Raw genomic sequence first — 18163 nt, forward strand, 5'->3', positions numbered from 1 at the left:
ATCGACGAGGTTCAACCGAACCAAGCCGCCACCGTTCGTCCAGCCGCCAAGGCCAGCCGCCGCCGTTGCCTCCTTTCTGTTCGATGCCCAGGCAGTGTAGCTCCCGTTTCTTCTTATATGCCTCTTTCTCTCATGAATTGGACCTGGCTTGGCAAGCAACTGAGCCAGCCCATGTGCGGCCCACCCTGGATACTGACATCCACATATTATTTTGATCTTTTGCTAACTGTTATTTCATGTAAATGAGCACTATGTAGGACGACAACTAGGTCAATGTGCCATGTAGGTATCAAGTGAGAAAAAACAATCATCAAATATTATTGAGGATGTCATTTTACACCGGTTTAAGATGACAAGATGTATGGACGATGGCCACGCCTAGCCCAATTGCTTCCTCTTGCATCTGTGCATACGGTATGGGCTGAATTTGGACTTTGGACTTTCGATGTGCCTAAAATCCCCTGGGCCAGCTAGGTTCATACGTGCGCACGGCCTAGCAGGGCTTAGCGTGGCTCGCGGCCTAGGCGCTGCACATCACAGGCCCATGTGCATGCCAGTTAATTAGGCCGTGTGTCTTGTTGTTTAGCCCATATAAACCCAAAGTTAGGCCCATGCTTGCATGAAGGAGGCAAAAAGCCCAAATTGGACAAGCACAAGTTGCCTGATCCAATGTTTGATATAGAAGGAGCAGATGTATCCAAGGCCGTATGACTTGTGAGCATATCGCACCTCAAGAATAGGGTAACGGGCACAAAAGATGAGATCACTTGTGAGGAGAGGGAAATACTCACTCTATTTCATCTTAGAAGACGTTTTGATTTTGGTGAAAGTCAAACTACTTTAAATTTGATTAAGTTTATAAAAAAAATAATAATATTTCTAACCCAAAACAAATTTATTATGAAAATATATTCAATTATTGATTTGATGACAAATTAGTATCATGGATATTACTATATTTATCTATAAACTTAGTCAAACTAAAAACAATTTGACTTTGACTAAAGTCAAAACGTTTTATAGCCTAAAACGCAGAGAGTAGAGGAGCGATCTTGTCCAAGAGATGCCGACGGTATAAGGTTGATAGAAGCGATGAGTCACAGAGTGAGCTCAGAGCCATAGGGAAAAGTGGAGCTTTGGGCAGTGAAAGTTATATACTCCCTCTGGTTAATATTACAAGTCGTTTGATTTTTTTCTTAATCAAACTTTTTAAAGTTTAGCCAAATTTCATAATAACATTTTTAATGAATATATTTAATGTTGAATTTAACAAAATTGATTTGGTATTGTACACGAAGCTAACTTTTTTATAAACTTTGTCAAACATAAAATATTTTGATTAAGAAAAAAGTCAAACGACTTGTAATATGAAATGGATGGAGTACTTGAGAAAGAAGTTTCAATGGCTCCGTGGTGATGAATTTTGTTGGACCCGTACGTTGGAGTAATGGATATTCGTGGAGTTTTGAACAATTTGCTTACGTATTCAAAGGTCATTGAAACTTTCAAGTATCGACAAAGCTGTAGAGTATCGACAATGTCCTTTCCTAATAAATTGTTAGGAAGGACAAAGCTGTAACCCATATGAAGGTAAGTATCGACAATGTCAGCACTAAACTTTCAAGTTTATTAGGAGTATTTTGTTGTACAAAAATATTCATATCAGTCACAATTGTAGAGCACTAAACACGAAGTAATCAAATAAATATGTACTGTATGTTCTACCATCTATATTTCTTAAAATAATAAATGAAATATAAGATTATACAAAAGAATACGGAACACAAAATTTTTAAAAAAACATTTTCATATTTGCAAAACAGGAGGAGCCAAGAGAGCGTGAGAAGGGGATCGATCTAGAGATTCCCTTTTTTTCTAAGAGAGTACAGGGAATGGACAAAATTCTCCCAAAATTTTCACATTCAGCACAAACAACTTCTCAAAATGATACTAAAAAGAACAGTTCATATCGGTCACAATATTCACACGTCCGCCGGCGAACGCGCCACGACGGAGACCTTCTTGACGGCGAGGCACACCGGGCACGCCTCCGCCCTCGCCTCGCACGCCCTGCACAGGCACAGGTGCCGGCACGGCAGCAGCAGCACCGCTGCCTCCCTCTCGCCGCACGCCTTGCACCCCCACCTCCCTCCGCCGACGCCGACGCCGCCGCCACGGCGCGTGTTCGTCTTCGTCGCCGTCGTCTCGAAGCAGCACGACTGCGCGTCGTCGTCGGCGGTGTTCGGGCCGTCGGACTCGCCGCAGCCCTCGACGGGGGCGCACGGCGGCGCCGCGGCGGCGCGGAGGAGGAGGTGGTCGAGCGTGGCGCGGAGCCCCGCGGCGACGGCCTCGTTGCTGCGCGCCAGGCCGCACCACGCCTGGCTCTCGGCGGCCGCCTGGCGGAGCCGCTCCTCCAGGTCGGCGGCGCGGCGGCGCGCCGCCGCGAGCTGGGACTCCGTCTCCTGCAGGCGGCGCGACGCCGCCGCCGCCGCGGCGCGCACCAGCGCCTGGCACTGTCGCTTCCGCGCCTGCTCCACCCCGGCGCGCAGCCGTTCGCACTCCGCCCGCACCACCGCGTCGATCTCGCCGCTCTGGATGAACACCTCCGACGCCAGCGCGTCCCCAAACGCCGCCGCCGCGGCGCGCCCGCTGGTGCACGCCATGCCGGACTCCACAAACCGACTCGCCGCGACGTCCGCCGCCGGCGCCACCACCATCCCCGGGATCGGCAGCAGCACCGCCGACGACGGCGGCACGTAGTACTGCTGCTCCACCTCCCTCCCCCTCTTCCTCGACACCACCACCCCACCTCCACCGCCATTGTTGCACGTCAGCCCGCTCTGCGCCCCGCCGCTAACCACCGCGGCGCCGCCGCAGTTGTACCCATTCTTCGCCATCGCCGCCTTCGCCACCAGCGCACCGTAGTACTCCTCCGCCGCCACCACGAACTCGCCCCCTCCGGCCATGGAAAACCAAGAACCAATCGAATCGAGCTCGCTTAATATAATTAACCTCTCCAAGATCGAAACACCGATCAATCGATCGAGTCGAGATGAGAATGGCGTTGCGAGATGAGGAGGAGAGGTATATAAATGGGAGGAGATGCGATGCGACGCGACATGGATGGGTGGGTGGAGGTGGGAAGCAACGAAGAAGACGAAAGCGAGTGGGTGACTCGGTTTTGCATGCATGCACGCCCGCATGGGGATTAGCGATTAATCAGCGTAATTAATGGCTTGACCCGTAATTAATTAGCGCAATAATGGCCACCCTCTGTGTCCCAACGGTCGCGACAAGCAAATCCGGGAAAGTTTCGTGGTGGGCCCCGCAGTTAGCCTGCATCTGCCACTCACTCACTCCTAGCTTTAGCTTACCTGTGTACTGCTTGCATCTGTGCATGCGTGCATGCAAGGATTATATTATTATTGTGATTTAATTGACTTGTTAATTGTCCCATTTGATCCGGTCATCAAGTGAGCAGAATATTGATCCAGCTTTCGGTCTGCAACAAGCTGCACGACGTCTGATGAGAGTAGCAGAATATTTTTAAAAAGAGCATTAAACAATTGTGTGTTGATAGAATCAAAATCAAATTAAGCAGGAGTAGATAACAATGTGACGACGTGTGAATGGGTTAACTAGTTAATTTATTAATCCTTTCCATTTTATAATCAAAGGATGTGAAAGCTAGATAATTAATACCCGAAATGCAAGGGCGGTCTGCCTGGTTAGACATGGTACGACATGATGCACATGTTGAAGAAGAGGACAGGACGCGTATAGTATAGTGTGTGTGTCTATATATATATATATATATATATATATATATATATATATATATATATATATATATATATATATATGAGTGCTAACCAAGTTAAAGTTTAACATGTATCTAAATCATCAAAAGTAAAATTTTATTTATGATAAAATCTAAGTGTAATAGTTTTACTCTTAATGACGTGAATAAATCTTCGATATGTATATTTTCTGTTCAATGGTAATTTATACAGGTTTCCGTATTAATTTACACTACAGTTCTTTCGTCCCAAAATATAAAAGATCTTAAAAGATGTGATATATCCATCTAAAATTTCTTAGTACGAAGAGGATAGTATATTTTACCTACGTATGTGGGTCCAAATGGTCCGATCGGTCGGTCCGTCCACGGATCGAGTCAGTCAAACCACCGGGGAGAAGAGACGACGCTAATTAATTAATTCTCTTTCGTTAACCTAACCTAGATCTAATCCAATCTGATCAATAATAATGTAATGCAATTAACCTGACGTACATAGCTACTGCTCGCTAATTAATTTTGAATATAAATTGTTTTGGTTAGTGTGAGTACGTAAAGGGACGGCTAGCTAGCTTAATTAGCTAGACGTTGGTTTGATCGATGGAAATCAATCAATCAATCAACCCACGAGGCACGCTAGATTTAATTAGTTTTCGATGATCTTATGACAACCGTACCAAGCTAGAGAACACGACGAGATTAGTTAACATGTAGTGATCCTGCCGCTGGTGAGTGTGGATTAGTTGTTAATTAATTAAGGCCGGCAGCTTCTTAAAATTGGGGTGATCAGATTAATCAATTAATTAAGGGTGGTGGTGCAGCAAGTACGACTAACTGTTTGCGTCTAGACCAAGGCTCCTAGTGGCTTAGCATGTGTGTCCGTACGTCCAATAATGCATATACTACTATATATACTTTGACACTGTGCTAGTATAAGGTATACAGCGATAATATGTTGGTTTTTGTCGTCGATCGTGATCGGACGGTAAATATCATTTTTTTTAAGTACTATACACGAATTCATTAATTAGATATTACATATGTTTATGCTTAATAAAATAAACTATACATAGTACGTACTTACTCATCCGTGCATTATACCAAGCCGAATGAATTAATGCGCGCGCCATTTTTTCTGAGCTCCTAAACAGTACGGTTTTTTAAAAACAGTACGTTATATATATATATATATACATATACTTTTTAAAAAAAAAAACGTACTGTTTAGGAGTATATATATGTGTGTGTGGGTGTGTGTATGTATCCCCGCAAAAAAATATATATATGTATGTATGTATGTATATATGTACGTATGTATATAGGCAGCGTATCATATGCATACAGCTAGGTAGATGCACTCATGCACACACCCATCCTGAGCCTTTGGATCAACATCCTGCGGCCAAGACCTCGAGTGTGGTATTTTTGCAATTAGCCGCCCGTCACCTTCACTTACTTTTATGAAATAAAAGACCCCTCCACAGCTCTCTTCTTCTTTCACGCAGTTCATTTTGCAAAAGAAGAAGAAGAAGAAGAAGAAGAAGAAGAAGAAGAAGAAGAAGAAGAAGAAGAAAAGAAAAAAAAAGTCGCCCATTTCATTCTGGATCTTGCACAAGCACTCCCACCATCAGCGGAGACAGAAATCTCTAGCAACGGCTTGTATTCGTAGGCAGCGAAAATAACATGCTGGCCATCGATGACGACCTCAATCGACGGTTCGCCGGCGGAGACAGCGATCTGGAGCAACGCCGCATCCGGAGAGGCTGCCGCAGTGCTGCTACTCTTGAGTATCGCTGTGGCAGAGATTCTGTTCAATTTTAGTGGAAAAAAACTTTCTCAACTAGTTGGCATGTAGCTAATGGCTAAATATCTTCTCACTTATCAGTTGGGGATGAACTGATGATTGATGAGCAGCACAACTTACTGGTTCTGAAACTCTACCAAATACAACTAAAAGAACAAATTTCTCTGCGAAAAAAGTGGACTGGCAATTCAGACTTCATTTCAGACAAGCACACAGGTAGCCGAACCCAAAAGATGATAAATCTCAAGCTAAAAAAACCAATAGAACCCCATAAAAGGATACGATCCAATCTTGACAAAAAATAAACATCCAGCTCCAATCTTCACCAGCACCAGCCGAGCTCAGTTTCCACTCTCCTCACAAACTTTACGACAATGAGAGCAGCGGCAGCCTCTGAAGACGAGCCGTCGCTCCAAATCTCTGGCTCCGAAGGCTCGCCGTCACTGTTCCGTCGGCCACGCTGATTGAGGTCGTCGTCTCCGCCAATGCGTCGTAGTCGTCGCCTTCGAAGTCCGAATACGGCGCCGCTCAAAATCGTCCTTTCCGCCGATGAAGCCCGATGATGCGCGTGCTTTGTGCCCGTTGTGCCAGATCCAGAATGGGATGAGTTTTCTCTTTTTTTTTTCTTTTTTTTTTTGCAAAATGGATTGCGTGAGTGAAGAAGAGAGTTGTGGAGGGGTCTTTCATAAAAATAAGTGGAGGAGTCGGGCGGCTAATTGCAAAAATACCACACTCGGGGTCTTGGCCGCAGGATGTTGATCCATATATATAGGTAGTTTAGTTATAAAAATCATCTTTTACCAATACTATATTGTTATATATATATATATATATATATATATTTTAAATCAACTCTTCAGCTTTATAGTAATTAATTAATTAATTTTCACCTTTGAATAATATATAGTGATCACACAATCATTCAGCTATTCAGAGAAAAAAAAACAGGGATATGTTTTCCCACATGACGCCACCGAAATGGATGCAGATCATATTGGTGTCTACTGGATCTATCTGACATTGGGCCTGTTTGGAAGAGTTTTAGATTCTAAGAAGCAGTTATTTGGTAGCCAGCTTCTGAGAATCTGGAAAAACTCTGAAACACAGCTTCTCCAGTTTCTGGCTTCTTAGTTCATTTTTCAGAATTCTCAGAAGATGTGTATAGTTTGGGGCAGCTTTTAGCAGAAGCAAGCTCCCCCAAATAGGGCCATTGATCGAGATGCTCTTTCGCCGCCGCATCAAAGACGTTTTCTCTCGTCAATTTTGTTAGTTTCTTGACGGCAGTGTGTCCGGATTGACAAATGGTCTCGGAGAATCAGATCGATCGAGGAACAGATCAAAAAAGGTTTTCCAAAATGCATATAGATCACAGACAGCTTTGCTTGATTGAGATGGTGACCTATACCTGCATGTTTTTGACGCGACTGAATTGATCATCAGTCGGTCAGGGAGAGGATAAAGTCTGAATTTTGCTCTCTGAATCGGCCGTCAACGCGTATGTTCGTCCAGCTTTGACTCCACAAAGTAGTACTAGTACAATTCAGTGAAAAGGTCGCTAGTAGCTCATATGCTGCCATGCCCACACACAGTGGCTTTCTGCTGCTTTTCTTCGCACGATTCGTCCTTGATTTGATCTTTCTCGATCATCGATCGTCTTCTTCGCCCTCGTCAATTTGTTATCGATCCCAAAATTCAACAAAGAGTTTTGTTTTTCTCTTCGCAAAATTCAAACCCAAGGAATACGTTTTAATTCTCCGGTACACTCTCAGATCGCGACTAGCTACTCATGCATTATGCTAGGCCGGTAAAAGGTAGACTAGAAGGTGGATGGATTCAAAGAGAAACTCAATATATACACATGCAACATGATGCCGACGATTCAATATATAGCTACCCGTGGTTTAGACTTTCACCGTACGTGTCAAGAAAAATGATAACTACATATTTTTGTATCTAGTGTTAATTACAAACCCACATGTCAGTTACGACTTACTATACGTTGCTAACGAGTTCGGGTCTGTACTGTGTTTCGAATTTTTTTTTCTAAATTTTAAGAATTAATAAAATAATAAAACTTATCCTAGTCACGCTCAAAACTTTGCATTTATTAATTTATAATTATTTATCAAAAGAAAACTAAAATTAATATTACATCAAAAGTATGATTTTGTACCCCCCACTAAAACTTGGAATTATAAAATTAATAAAATGGAAGTAACCGAAAATGTGTGACAAATTTATAGTTACTGACAAAAATGTGATATTTATAGGTACTAACATTAAATTTGTAGGTACCGACAAAAATGTGATATATATTTTATTTGTAACCTCTTAATTAAAACAAAGTTTTCATGTTACCAGTATATACTTGCCTTCCTACTTTTACTTGGACCAGGCACTACTACATGAAAGATTTTTCCGTACGGGTGGAATCGATTTTCGCGTGCGGAGCTTCCACCCGTCTGGAAAGCGGCGCCGGCGAAAATCCCGATTTTTTTGTGTGGGTGACGCACCTCAATTTTCGCGTGCAGGCACTTAGGCCGCCCGCACGGAAAAAATAAAAACCTAAAAAATAAATCAAAATCCACCCGCAAACCCTAACCTAGCCGCCGTCAACACCAACGCTGCCGCCACCGTCGCCGCCACCAGCATCACCGTCGTCACTACCTTGCCCGAGGCTCATCGTCATCGTCGCCACCATGCCTGAGGCCCGCCACTGTCGTCCCCGCGATCACCGGCGATGGATCCGGCCTCCTCGTGGTGGCAGGGGACGGTTCCGGCCTCCCCGCGGTGGCACACCACAGATCCGGCCTCCCTGCAGTGGCCGGTGACGGATCCAGCATCCCCGCGGTGGCTGGTGACGAATCCGGCCTCCACACGGCGGCCGGAGATGGATCCGCTCCGCCGCCACCACCGTAGCCGATGCCACCGCCGCTCCTGCTGATGCCGCCGCCTCCGCCGCCCTAACCGAGGGCGCCGCCGTCGTCGAGGAGGAGAGGGACAGGGAGAGGGTGATGGGAGGATGGGGAGGAGGAGAGGGAGAGGGCAGGATGGGCAGGATGGAGAGGAGGATTAATGGTAGCGCGTGCGTGATGGGAGGATGGGGAGGAGGATAAGAGGGAGATGGGAGGATGGGCATCGCGTGGGGTGCGCTATTTTCGTGTGTGAGTAACTTAACAAGCCCGCACGCGAAAATAGGCTTATTTTCGCATGCTGGTCTGTTAAATGACCCGCCCACGAAAATTGATTTTCTTGTGCGGGCGATGGCCCGGCGCCCATCCCTCATTTTCTTGTGCGGTTGTACTTATGGTCCGCCTGAAAAAAAAGGGTCTGATGTCCAGGAAAATCTTTCATGTAGTTGTGAGGGGGCGTCTGAGTGTATAAATACAATACCTCCTAGAGAATATGGGAGAGACCAATACATCATACAAGCCATTACAAGACAACTCTAACCTCGCCAAGTTCATATTTGAGGAAGAAAACTACACTAGGCATCGATCATGTGTGAGAGCTACATGCCGGTAGGCCGACATGGTCTAACTTAGGTCATCCCAAATATTGTACTTGTACTGAGATATTGATATATAAAGGTAACACGACTTCGATTAGTCAACAGGAGTAGGGCTATTAACCATCAGTAAGAGGGCCTGAACCTATATAAAATTCCCCGTTTCCCGTTTCTTTTACCTCAATCTCACGTATACCCTGCCACTACCAATCACCATACTTTACAAATTCCGTGGCAGGTATAGTCCGTCGACACATGTATACACAAAGCATGAGTGTGATGTGGCGCGTGTAATTATAAACGATACGCTTAATTTTCAAATATTAAAACACCAATATTATTTTTCTCCCAACTAGTTTGTTTTTTCTTCAAAGTAAAGGAGCAAGTAGAAGTAACACAACTCCCTGTACATACATGTACATCCAAAGGCCCACATGGAAAACAATAATTAGGATTCCTTCACAAGGTGGCTGGTCAACCAGGGCACAGCTAGCTATAGCTATAGCAGGCATGGGTGGACAGGTAGTACATATAACGACGCGTGCGTGCACATGTGTGGGTACATTTTGCAAACATGAAATAATGCTGTGGTGTGGAATCTTAGTAATACATGTACACCTTGACCATGGAGTTGTATGATATATATATATGCGTGTAATAGTATATCACTAGGACCATATATATATGTATGTACCCCACTTGCCCCCCTTTGCAATGCCATGTGTCCTTCTCCTTCAATTCAATCCCTGCAAAGATATATGGAATCAATCTAGTTGTACATCATCACATTACATCGCCTGCTGCAGGTCGCCGTCCATGGTTGAAGCACTGTTGATCAACGTACTGGTCCCTGCATGCCACTATCCAGCCCCAGTACTCTCTACCAGTACAATGACCAAGAGCAACAGTGTACAATGACCAAGAACAATATATAGTAGTAGTGCCCTTGAGAGAGAGAGAAGAGAAAAGGACAAAGAGATCTAAAGAGAGATCAATGAGAGGTTGGGTCCATCCATGGCGACATGGAGCAATTCTTGTGGGACACAAATCCTCTACCGTACTACACATGTCACTGACACCTATTATATTATATGTGCAGTACATTAAAGGATTACCATCTATTTTTTAGATTTATGGAAGCTACTTTATTCGTCTAAAATATAGCTATCTAGCTAGTACAATTAATTTAGAGATAGCGTTTAAAAATATAGCAATCTGGCATTATGAATCTTAACATGCCTATATCTAGATTCACAAAACTAGGTAACTATATTTTGAGGCGGGTCGATGGAGTTGCTAGGCTGCTAGCTAGCTTGCCGGCCATATATTGCTTTCAGGCGAAAAGCTAAGCTTCAATTCCCTAGCTAACAAGGCAGAGTTAGTGCATGTGTGGTAGTCACTGTGCAGCATTGGTGTCAACCTCGATCTCTCCTTCAACTTGCCATCAATCTTACTTTGAAAAAGAGAGCTGTCTCCATATAGTCCATCTCATATAGATGTTCATTTGTTGCCGGCCTCATGGGAGAATACATGTGGTCACATGCTTGCGTGCGTGGATGGACGGTTTGTAGCTAGATTGGTTTGGTTCTGGTCTCTGTCTTAGTAATTGTTTGAATTGAAAGTTCTCTAATAACGACCCATATTTGTGACTGTTGTGAAAGAATCTTGTGGTGGTGATGAGTAACCGGCCACCACCACCATTAGCTCTTTTGTATATATGTATAGACACACTTGCATGTCTTTATTAGTTGAAGAATCTTCCCTAGATAATTGTGTCTTTTTCAAATGTATGGTTCGTAATAAAATTATTCTGAGAATATTTAACTGAAAATTAGATATATTTTTTTACAATTTGGAATTTATGACATACTGCTTATTAGGCATAGTTACAATTCCTGAGTATTTGGCTAGTATATATGGTTAACATATACGGCCCGCCTACTCTCCATTTTCAATACTTCTTCTGGTTCGATTTACTTGTTCTAGAAATCTTATATTAAACTAGAAAGCGTGACAAATTAATTTGCTACCCTCATTAATGATGACATACTAATCATCTTACCCAAGCAAGCATTAAAATTTCTTGAAAGAGTAATAGTACTGATATAGTTGCATTTTACGAAGGGTAGGAAGGGAAAAATATCTTTAAAAGTGATTTAAATGTAGAAATTATTTAAGAAAAATTGAATGCTAAAATGATAAGTAAACTGAAACGGAGGAAGTAAGCAAATCACTACTATGAAATTGATTTTTCCGAACGAAACAGCCTTTAGGTTACACGCAGACCATAACTATTCCCGCATTCAAAAAATCGCTCCCCATACAAAAAGCGTGGTTCAAGGACTACATGCAAAAAATCAATTTTCACATACGGGTCTCTCACCATCCCACCAAATCGAGCTCACCCTTAAATTATCAGGTCACCTCTTTCTCCTCATCCTCATCCTCTCCGCTCTCCACTTCACCTTCTCCACTTCCTCTCCACCTCTCGTCTCCTCCTACTCTCCTATCCGTCAGCAACGGGCGAGCCTGAGTGGCCGGCGCTGGAGGGATCCGGCGGCGGACGGGAGCACGACAGGTGGGCAGGAGCTGCCAACGACCACTTCTTCCGATGGTGGCAACGGCCGCAGGGCATGGGAGCTGCTAGGGTTTTGGATTTTTTTTTCAGAATTCTTTTCTTTTGCCTATTTTCTTTTTGCTGTCTGATCGCTTAAGCGCCCACAGCAAAAATACAATTTTGTCAAACAGTTGCTCGAACCGCATGCAGAAATACTGATTTTCGCAGACACCTAGGTGCAGGCGGGCCACTCATCCGTCTAAAAAATCATTTTTTATACAATGAAAAAATCGTTTATGTTGCAGTGTATAATCGATCTTTTAAAACTTGAAGTACTGCATTTGCTAGTGCTTATCCACCCTCTAAGCTAGCTTGGTGGCAAAAAGTCCATTGTGGGTACAATCCAATTCACTTGCACATCTAGATCATGCGAAGGATCAAACTCAATTATTCTAACCTGACCAACTAGACAAAACATTAAAAAAAATGCCGCAGATATCAAAAGGCTCTAAAGTCCTAAAGAAGGCAGATGTAGCCATATGCATATGCATAGAGCAATATGCAAAGCTTCTCTCTTCCTTTAGTTTGTTCTTTCCCTTTGATAGTTTCCATGTGTTCCTTTCACCCCAACTACACGACTTTCTTCAGCCTTGTTAGTACAGAGTGAATCATAAAGCTGAATAATGCAATCCATCAATCAACACACATAAAAGTCATATATCTACACGATACAGATATGTAGATCCATCACTGCCTTTTTCTTTCTTGTCATCTCATTTTCCAAAGATATCTATGACATTGGGATAATTGGATGCTTAGGTGCATTGCTGAATGTTAATCTGGCACCGGCCATTCTTTGATTATCTTTTTCCCCCTTTTTTCCTACACATCTTTATCCAGCTGAATGCCTTTGTCTTTCTTCTTTTCCATCCTTTTTGGCGTTTCGTGTTTGATGCATGCTTTGATATATATGAGGCTGTATCTGCCTTTTCTGTGAGACGTGTGAATCCATTGATGAATTAACCATTCTCCGACACGAAATATTCTGTGTGGTGTGACCACCTCTTGCAAATGTCCCTTTCTTTCTCTTGTTCATGATGTTTGATTAATTAATTCTTTAATTAATTAAATCTGGATGCCTGCCTGTGCCTGCTGCTGCGTCCTGTTACTGTCAAAATTAAGCATCTGACCTTCTGTGCGACCTAATTAAATTACAAATGTGTACGTACATGACATGGACAAGCATGTGTGTGTACAATGGACAAGCGTACCCATATATGGTTTGGCAGTTGGTGATGATTACGACTGAGACTCTCCCTATGTGCCCATTAAGTTTGGACCAAGTCTGGTTGTTATCCATGGAAAGAGGTAGTATAGCACATGGAAATGCTGCTTGTTGCCGGCCTTAATAATTGGTCATATGTTAGTACTGATTAGTTGAGTGCTTATTGCATGAGTAATTGGAGTAGATCAGCACTAAACCACCTTTTTCCCCACCACCATGCATGCATCTCCTTCAAAACAAAAAAACATGTTTAGGTTCAGTTGCATACTCAATAGGGCTCATAGACAGTGACAGAGCTAAAAAAAATTCTAGAGTATAGACAAGTCTAACTACATTATAAAAATTTCCACCGTTAATTTTTATAACAATATCAAAATTCTAATATATTTGTCGATGAGCTCGGGTGTAACATTCCAGCCTCTAAATCCATATTAGTCTACTTTACATGTTGATGGGGGCTATCCGGCTAATGTTAACATAGCACCCCGCGTATAGTTTCGTATGTTCTTGCTTTGTGTAAAACGGTTAATTGATCTAAAGGTGTTACAATTAGAGTGAAGTGAGCATACAAACTAGTCAAAACTTATCTAAAATTTTCATGTGGGTCTATTCCCACCAAACGAACACTTTGATCTATTACCCTATACAACATGCACACAACCCAAACTAGACCACCAACAGGCTGGTGCATTATATCGGGACATCGGCCCGGCGGTTGGCTTAGCCACTGTGCGTATAAAGACTTTTAGAATTGAAATTTCAACAAAGTGCAATTCAAAATTTAGAGTGATACTCTATAATATTCAATATTAAAATAGTTCTAAATAACCACATTAATTAATTATTTGAAAACAAACAATTTCGATAAAGCAGTGCCGACCAAAATTAACTATTCTACATAGCTAAGGCAACCACAATTACTTTAACTCCTCTCTCTCTCTCACACACAACACAGGAAGAAACATATACGCTGATCCAGTTTCCAGAAAACCGGCCGTGCTTATTTTACAGATGTTTGATAACTGTTTCCCATAACTAGTACTACTATCTTATAATGATGATTTCACCGAAAACAATGTTATGATTAGTTAACTGTAGGTTATACATCCTCTTTGATGTGACAATAATTCTTTTGAGAAAGTTGAAGTCCATTTCGGTGTGCTTCTCGAAGGGCATAGAATTATAATAAATAACCCAAGAAAAAGGATTGGAGACCTACATATTCAACTACATAATGTGTTGACCTTCTAGCTAGCTGCCTCTAGATATAGAGACAACTCTGTCTAGCCAAAAAAAAAAAACAAACAGTAACAAATAAAGCAAACTTGGTCGACACTTCTACTCAACATCATTTCCCACTCTACATATACTAAACCATCTCACTAACTGGTGTCCAGCTGGTTAAGTTGATGGTCAGTTAATTTTATAGACGTTAATTCAATTCAATAATTAGTCAGCCATTAGAATTAACAGGGGTGTGCAGGTCCCCCATCAACCCACCATCAATTCCAGGCAGCTGGCCACACACACATCCATTTGATCTACTGCAGATGATCGACAAATCGATTGATCTGTGACCACTCTTGATGACATCAAAGTGATCACATTGGCACCTTTTTCGTTGCTTGTCTGGCACAAACCTTGTATCAACATCTACGAAAGAATATCACGTGTGTGGACGTACGGTCCTGTCGATGGTTTGGTCTAAAGAGAAAGTAACCATAAGTCCAGGTAGCTAAGCTGGAACAATATGCATATGCATGGTCGATGATGATTCAACTTTTTTGCGGGATTGGGGACTGAATTAATGGGTGAGATTTGTGTGAATCCCACTAGCTACTCTTAGGTTGAAGTAAGCACATTAATTAATAATCCTCGTAGAGAGAAACTTAACGTCCATGTGTTTTCTAGCTAGCTCCACAAGGTGGTGGGCTAGCCGATACTACTGGACAACCCCACATCTCTCCCGGTTCACAACCCTTTTTAGTCCCGGGTTGCAAACCGGTAAGAAAAATTCAGGACTAAAGATCGCCATCTTTAGTCCCGGTTGAAATACCCGGAAATAAAGATGGATCTTTAATCCCAGTTGGAGTCACCAACCGGGAGTAAAAAATATAAGCACCACGTGGCGCTTTCTCTTTCTCTTTTCTTTTTTAATTGTTTTTTGCTACTTTCATATTGATTTCGCACCGAACTCAAGAACAAAATCATCCACACAGACAAAATTATTCACAAATTGACATCACAGATTCATTTGCAACTTTATAGAAACATCTAAATATACACAGAATTCACATCCACATTCACAGTTCACATCACAAATATACAAATCCAAAGACATCACAAATCAACAAAATCCTTACGTTCACAGATAATAAATCAACAAAATCCACCGCTGCACTGTCGCAGTCGCTCCCGCGCCAGCCAAGCTGCCGCCCCCCGCCCGCTCCAGCTGGCGCTGCTCGCTACCCCATTCCCACACGCGGGGCCGCCGCTCGCTCTTGTGCCAGCCACCGCCGCCGCGGACCGCGTGGGGCCGTCCCCGCTGCCCGCTCTGCGGGGCCGCCGCCGGCACCCGCTCCCACGCCGGCCGTTGGCGCTCGCTCCCACGCGGGCCGCCGCACGTAGGCTGTTGCCCGCAAACCGCCGCCGTTCGCTGCGAGAAAAAAATGAGAGTATAAGAAAGCAACGAGAAAAAAAGATAAGGAGAGGATAAGAGAGAGGAGGAAAGGGGATGAGGAGGAGGAGTTTGCATTCCAGAGGATAAGTCCTAGGGATTATATACGACGAGTTGAATTTTAGTCCCGGTTGGTAATACCAACCGGGATTAAAGATCTAAATAATCTTTACTCCCGGTTAGTACTACAAACCGGGACTAAAGATGATTAAAATTTTTTTAACCGGGACTAAAAACAATCTTTAATCCCAGTTCTTATTAGAAAAATTCGATGGAGCCCACTTGTCATATCTCTCTCTCTCTCTCTCACCTCTCTCCCTATCCGCCATGGCCAGCAAGGCGAGGTGGGACGGCACCATGGTTCCACGCTGTGCTCACCTTCTCCGCCTCCTGCGCCGCCGACCAGTAGGACCACATTGCCGTCGTTTGGATTGATGGCTCCGAGCTCCTCCAAACCACCACTGAGGAGCCGTGTGCTAAGCGAAGCCAAAGATGATACCGGTGCCCGGAGGCCGCCGAGTTCAAGGAGGACTGGGAGAAGCGGCGGAGCTTGGGGATGAGACACGCGATGACCGCCTGTCTCGGGGAGGACGGAAGGGGCAACGGCGGCGGTCAGGGTGAAGGGCGAGGTCGAGTCATGGAGGGAGTTCGAGATAGCGGCGGGCTTGTCGCCTCCTTCCCGCGAGCTCCATCTCTGTTGCCACTCCAGTTGCCTCCGCGCAAGCTCCGCTTCCGCTGACCTCCCCAAACGACGTTCAGCTCCGCCGCTGGACACCGCCTCCAACTCCCTCACTAAGCTCGAGACGGCGGCGGGCTTGTCGCTGCCTCCACACGAGCTTGACATTAGCAAGGATGACACCATCAGCAACATCCTCTTCGTGCTCGGCTTCAATAGAGGTCGCCGCAGCACATAGCGCACCATCACCGCAATCGCTGCTGTGGACCACGCCAAGCGCCCTCGCCGCCACTCACCATCGTGGACTGCACCGCACGTCCTCGCCGTGGTCGCTGCTGTGCTAGGGATTTGGGAAGAAAGAGGAAATTTTTGAGGAGAGAGAGGGAGGGAACAAAAAATTCAGGGGGAGAGAGAGAATTTTACCATGCTGGATGGCCACGTGTACATCTCCTAGTCAAAACCGCTCCCAACTCTGCCTAGGGGGGGTCATCCGTTCAGTTTGTATAGTTGGGGTTGTAAAATATCTCGTTCTCGAGCTTTACGCGCGCGCGCGGGGGGGGGGGGGGGCATATTCAGTCGATCACGATAGTTCGTAGGGTAATTCATACTTTCTCCAAAAAAATAATATCCATCATGTCAACTAAATTAGAATGATAATATAAATTAAGGAGGATATGTAAAATTGGACACCAAGTCTCCATAAGTGCCGATGGTATGTAGATTGATCTCGATAGGTGGTTGGGTGTATGGTGCAGTTGCTATCTAGTAATCGGTAAACTGTCGTGTGCGTAAGCACCGAGAGTATTAATTTGGCTGTTTGAATTAGTATGGTTTTGAGAATTATTTGGTTGATTAGTTTGTTCTAACTGTTAACTACAACTTAACATATATTTTATCTAATTCATGGGACCGGTACGTGCTTATCATGTGTGGTTGCTTACGTACATTATATTGCCTGACCATACCTTCAATTAATTCCACCAAACATATTGCTGGTTTCACTCAAAGATGAAGACAAACAAGCCAATTAAGCCGGCTTCAATTGACGATCGATTGCTTGTGTTTTAGTTAAACTAACTTTTGTCCTCGTTTTTTCCAACCACATGTGCATGCTTACAAGTTAGAAAAAGACGAAACAACTCCAATTCATATACATTGCTTTCCCCTGTCTGTATCTCCAAAATGGCGACAATATTGGTGTCCCTCTCAAGTGATTCCAACCCCCCCCCCCCCCAATTTTCTTCCATTCTTATCGCCCATACTTCCAAATATTGATTCTAAAAGGTGTCGTTGAAACTTGAAAGCAAACTACCATCGGAATTTGTTGCTTTCGTATTCACATGATGCATGTTCCTGATACGAATAATCAGAGGCATCATGCACATGTGTGTGTATATAGTAAATCTATTCTACACCCCTCCCCTAGAATAACTATTCTACCCCCCTCTCCTATGGGTCAAACCCACCTCCCTTACCTTCTCTAGGGCCCAAAACCCCTCTCCCACCTCGGTCAAAGCGTCCTCCCGCCGGTCAAACCCGCCCATTGACTCCCTCCCCCGCCCACCACTTTGCTATCCTCGTCTCGCAGAAACCGCGCAATAACAGAACGATCATCGTGCAGTAACAAAACAACTTTCTCGCAGTAACAACGTTAAAAAATAGTCATGATGGATCTAGTTTCATTAAGCGTTTTTTTATGAACGTCATACTGCAAACGGATTAGAAAAACAAGATATGGTGTGAGAGATATTGCTGTCTAAAGATTGAGATTTACCTCTTTTTAGTTCTCGTCTCACTGGAACGACGTAGTAGCGCGACAGTCAATATGTAGTAACACGAGTACTTTCGCAGTAACGA

At 43.8% G+C, this 18163-nt stretch overlaps 1 protein-coding gene across 1 annotated transcript; it reads right to left on the bottom strand.

The window, feature by feature from the left end:
• Window positions 1-1697: 1697 nt before the first annotated feature.
• LOC9267164 (E3 ubiquitin-protein ligase BOI) lies at window positions 1698-3063 on the bottom strand. Its single transcript, XM_015761816.3, has one exon. It carries the CDS (start codon window positions 2964-2966, stop codon window positions 1983-1985), a length of 984 nt encoding a protein of 327 aa, XP_015617302.3. The 5' UTR covers window positions 2967-3063; the 3' UTR covers window positions 1698-1982.
• Window positions 3064-18163: the final 15100 nt, after the last annotated feature.

The sequence above is a fragment of the Oryza sativa genome, chromosome 11 (assembly GCF_034140825.1).
Source record: "Oryza sativa Japonica Group chromosome 11, ASM3414082v1".
Classification (NCBI taxonomy): Eukaryota; Viridiplantae; Streptophyta; class Magnoliopsida; order Poales; family Poaceae; genus Oryza; species Oryza sativa.

What these genes read in the sequence shown, in the direction of transcription:
- LOC9267164 (XM_015761816.3), bottom strand. Translation starts at nt 2,966, where the DNA reads ATGGCCGGAGGGGGCGAGTTCGTGGTGGCGGCGGAGGAGTACTACGGT.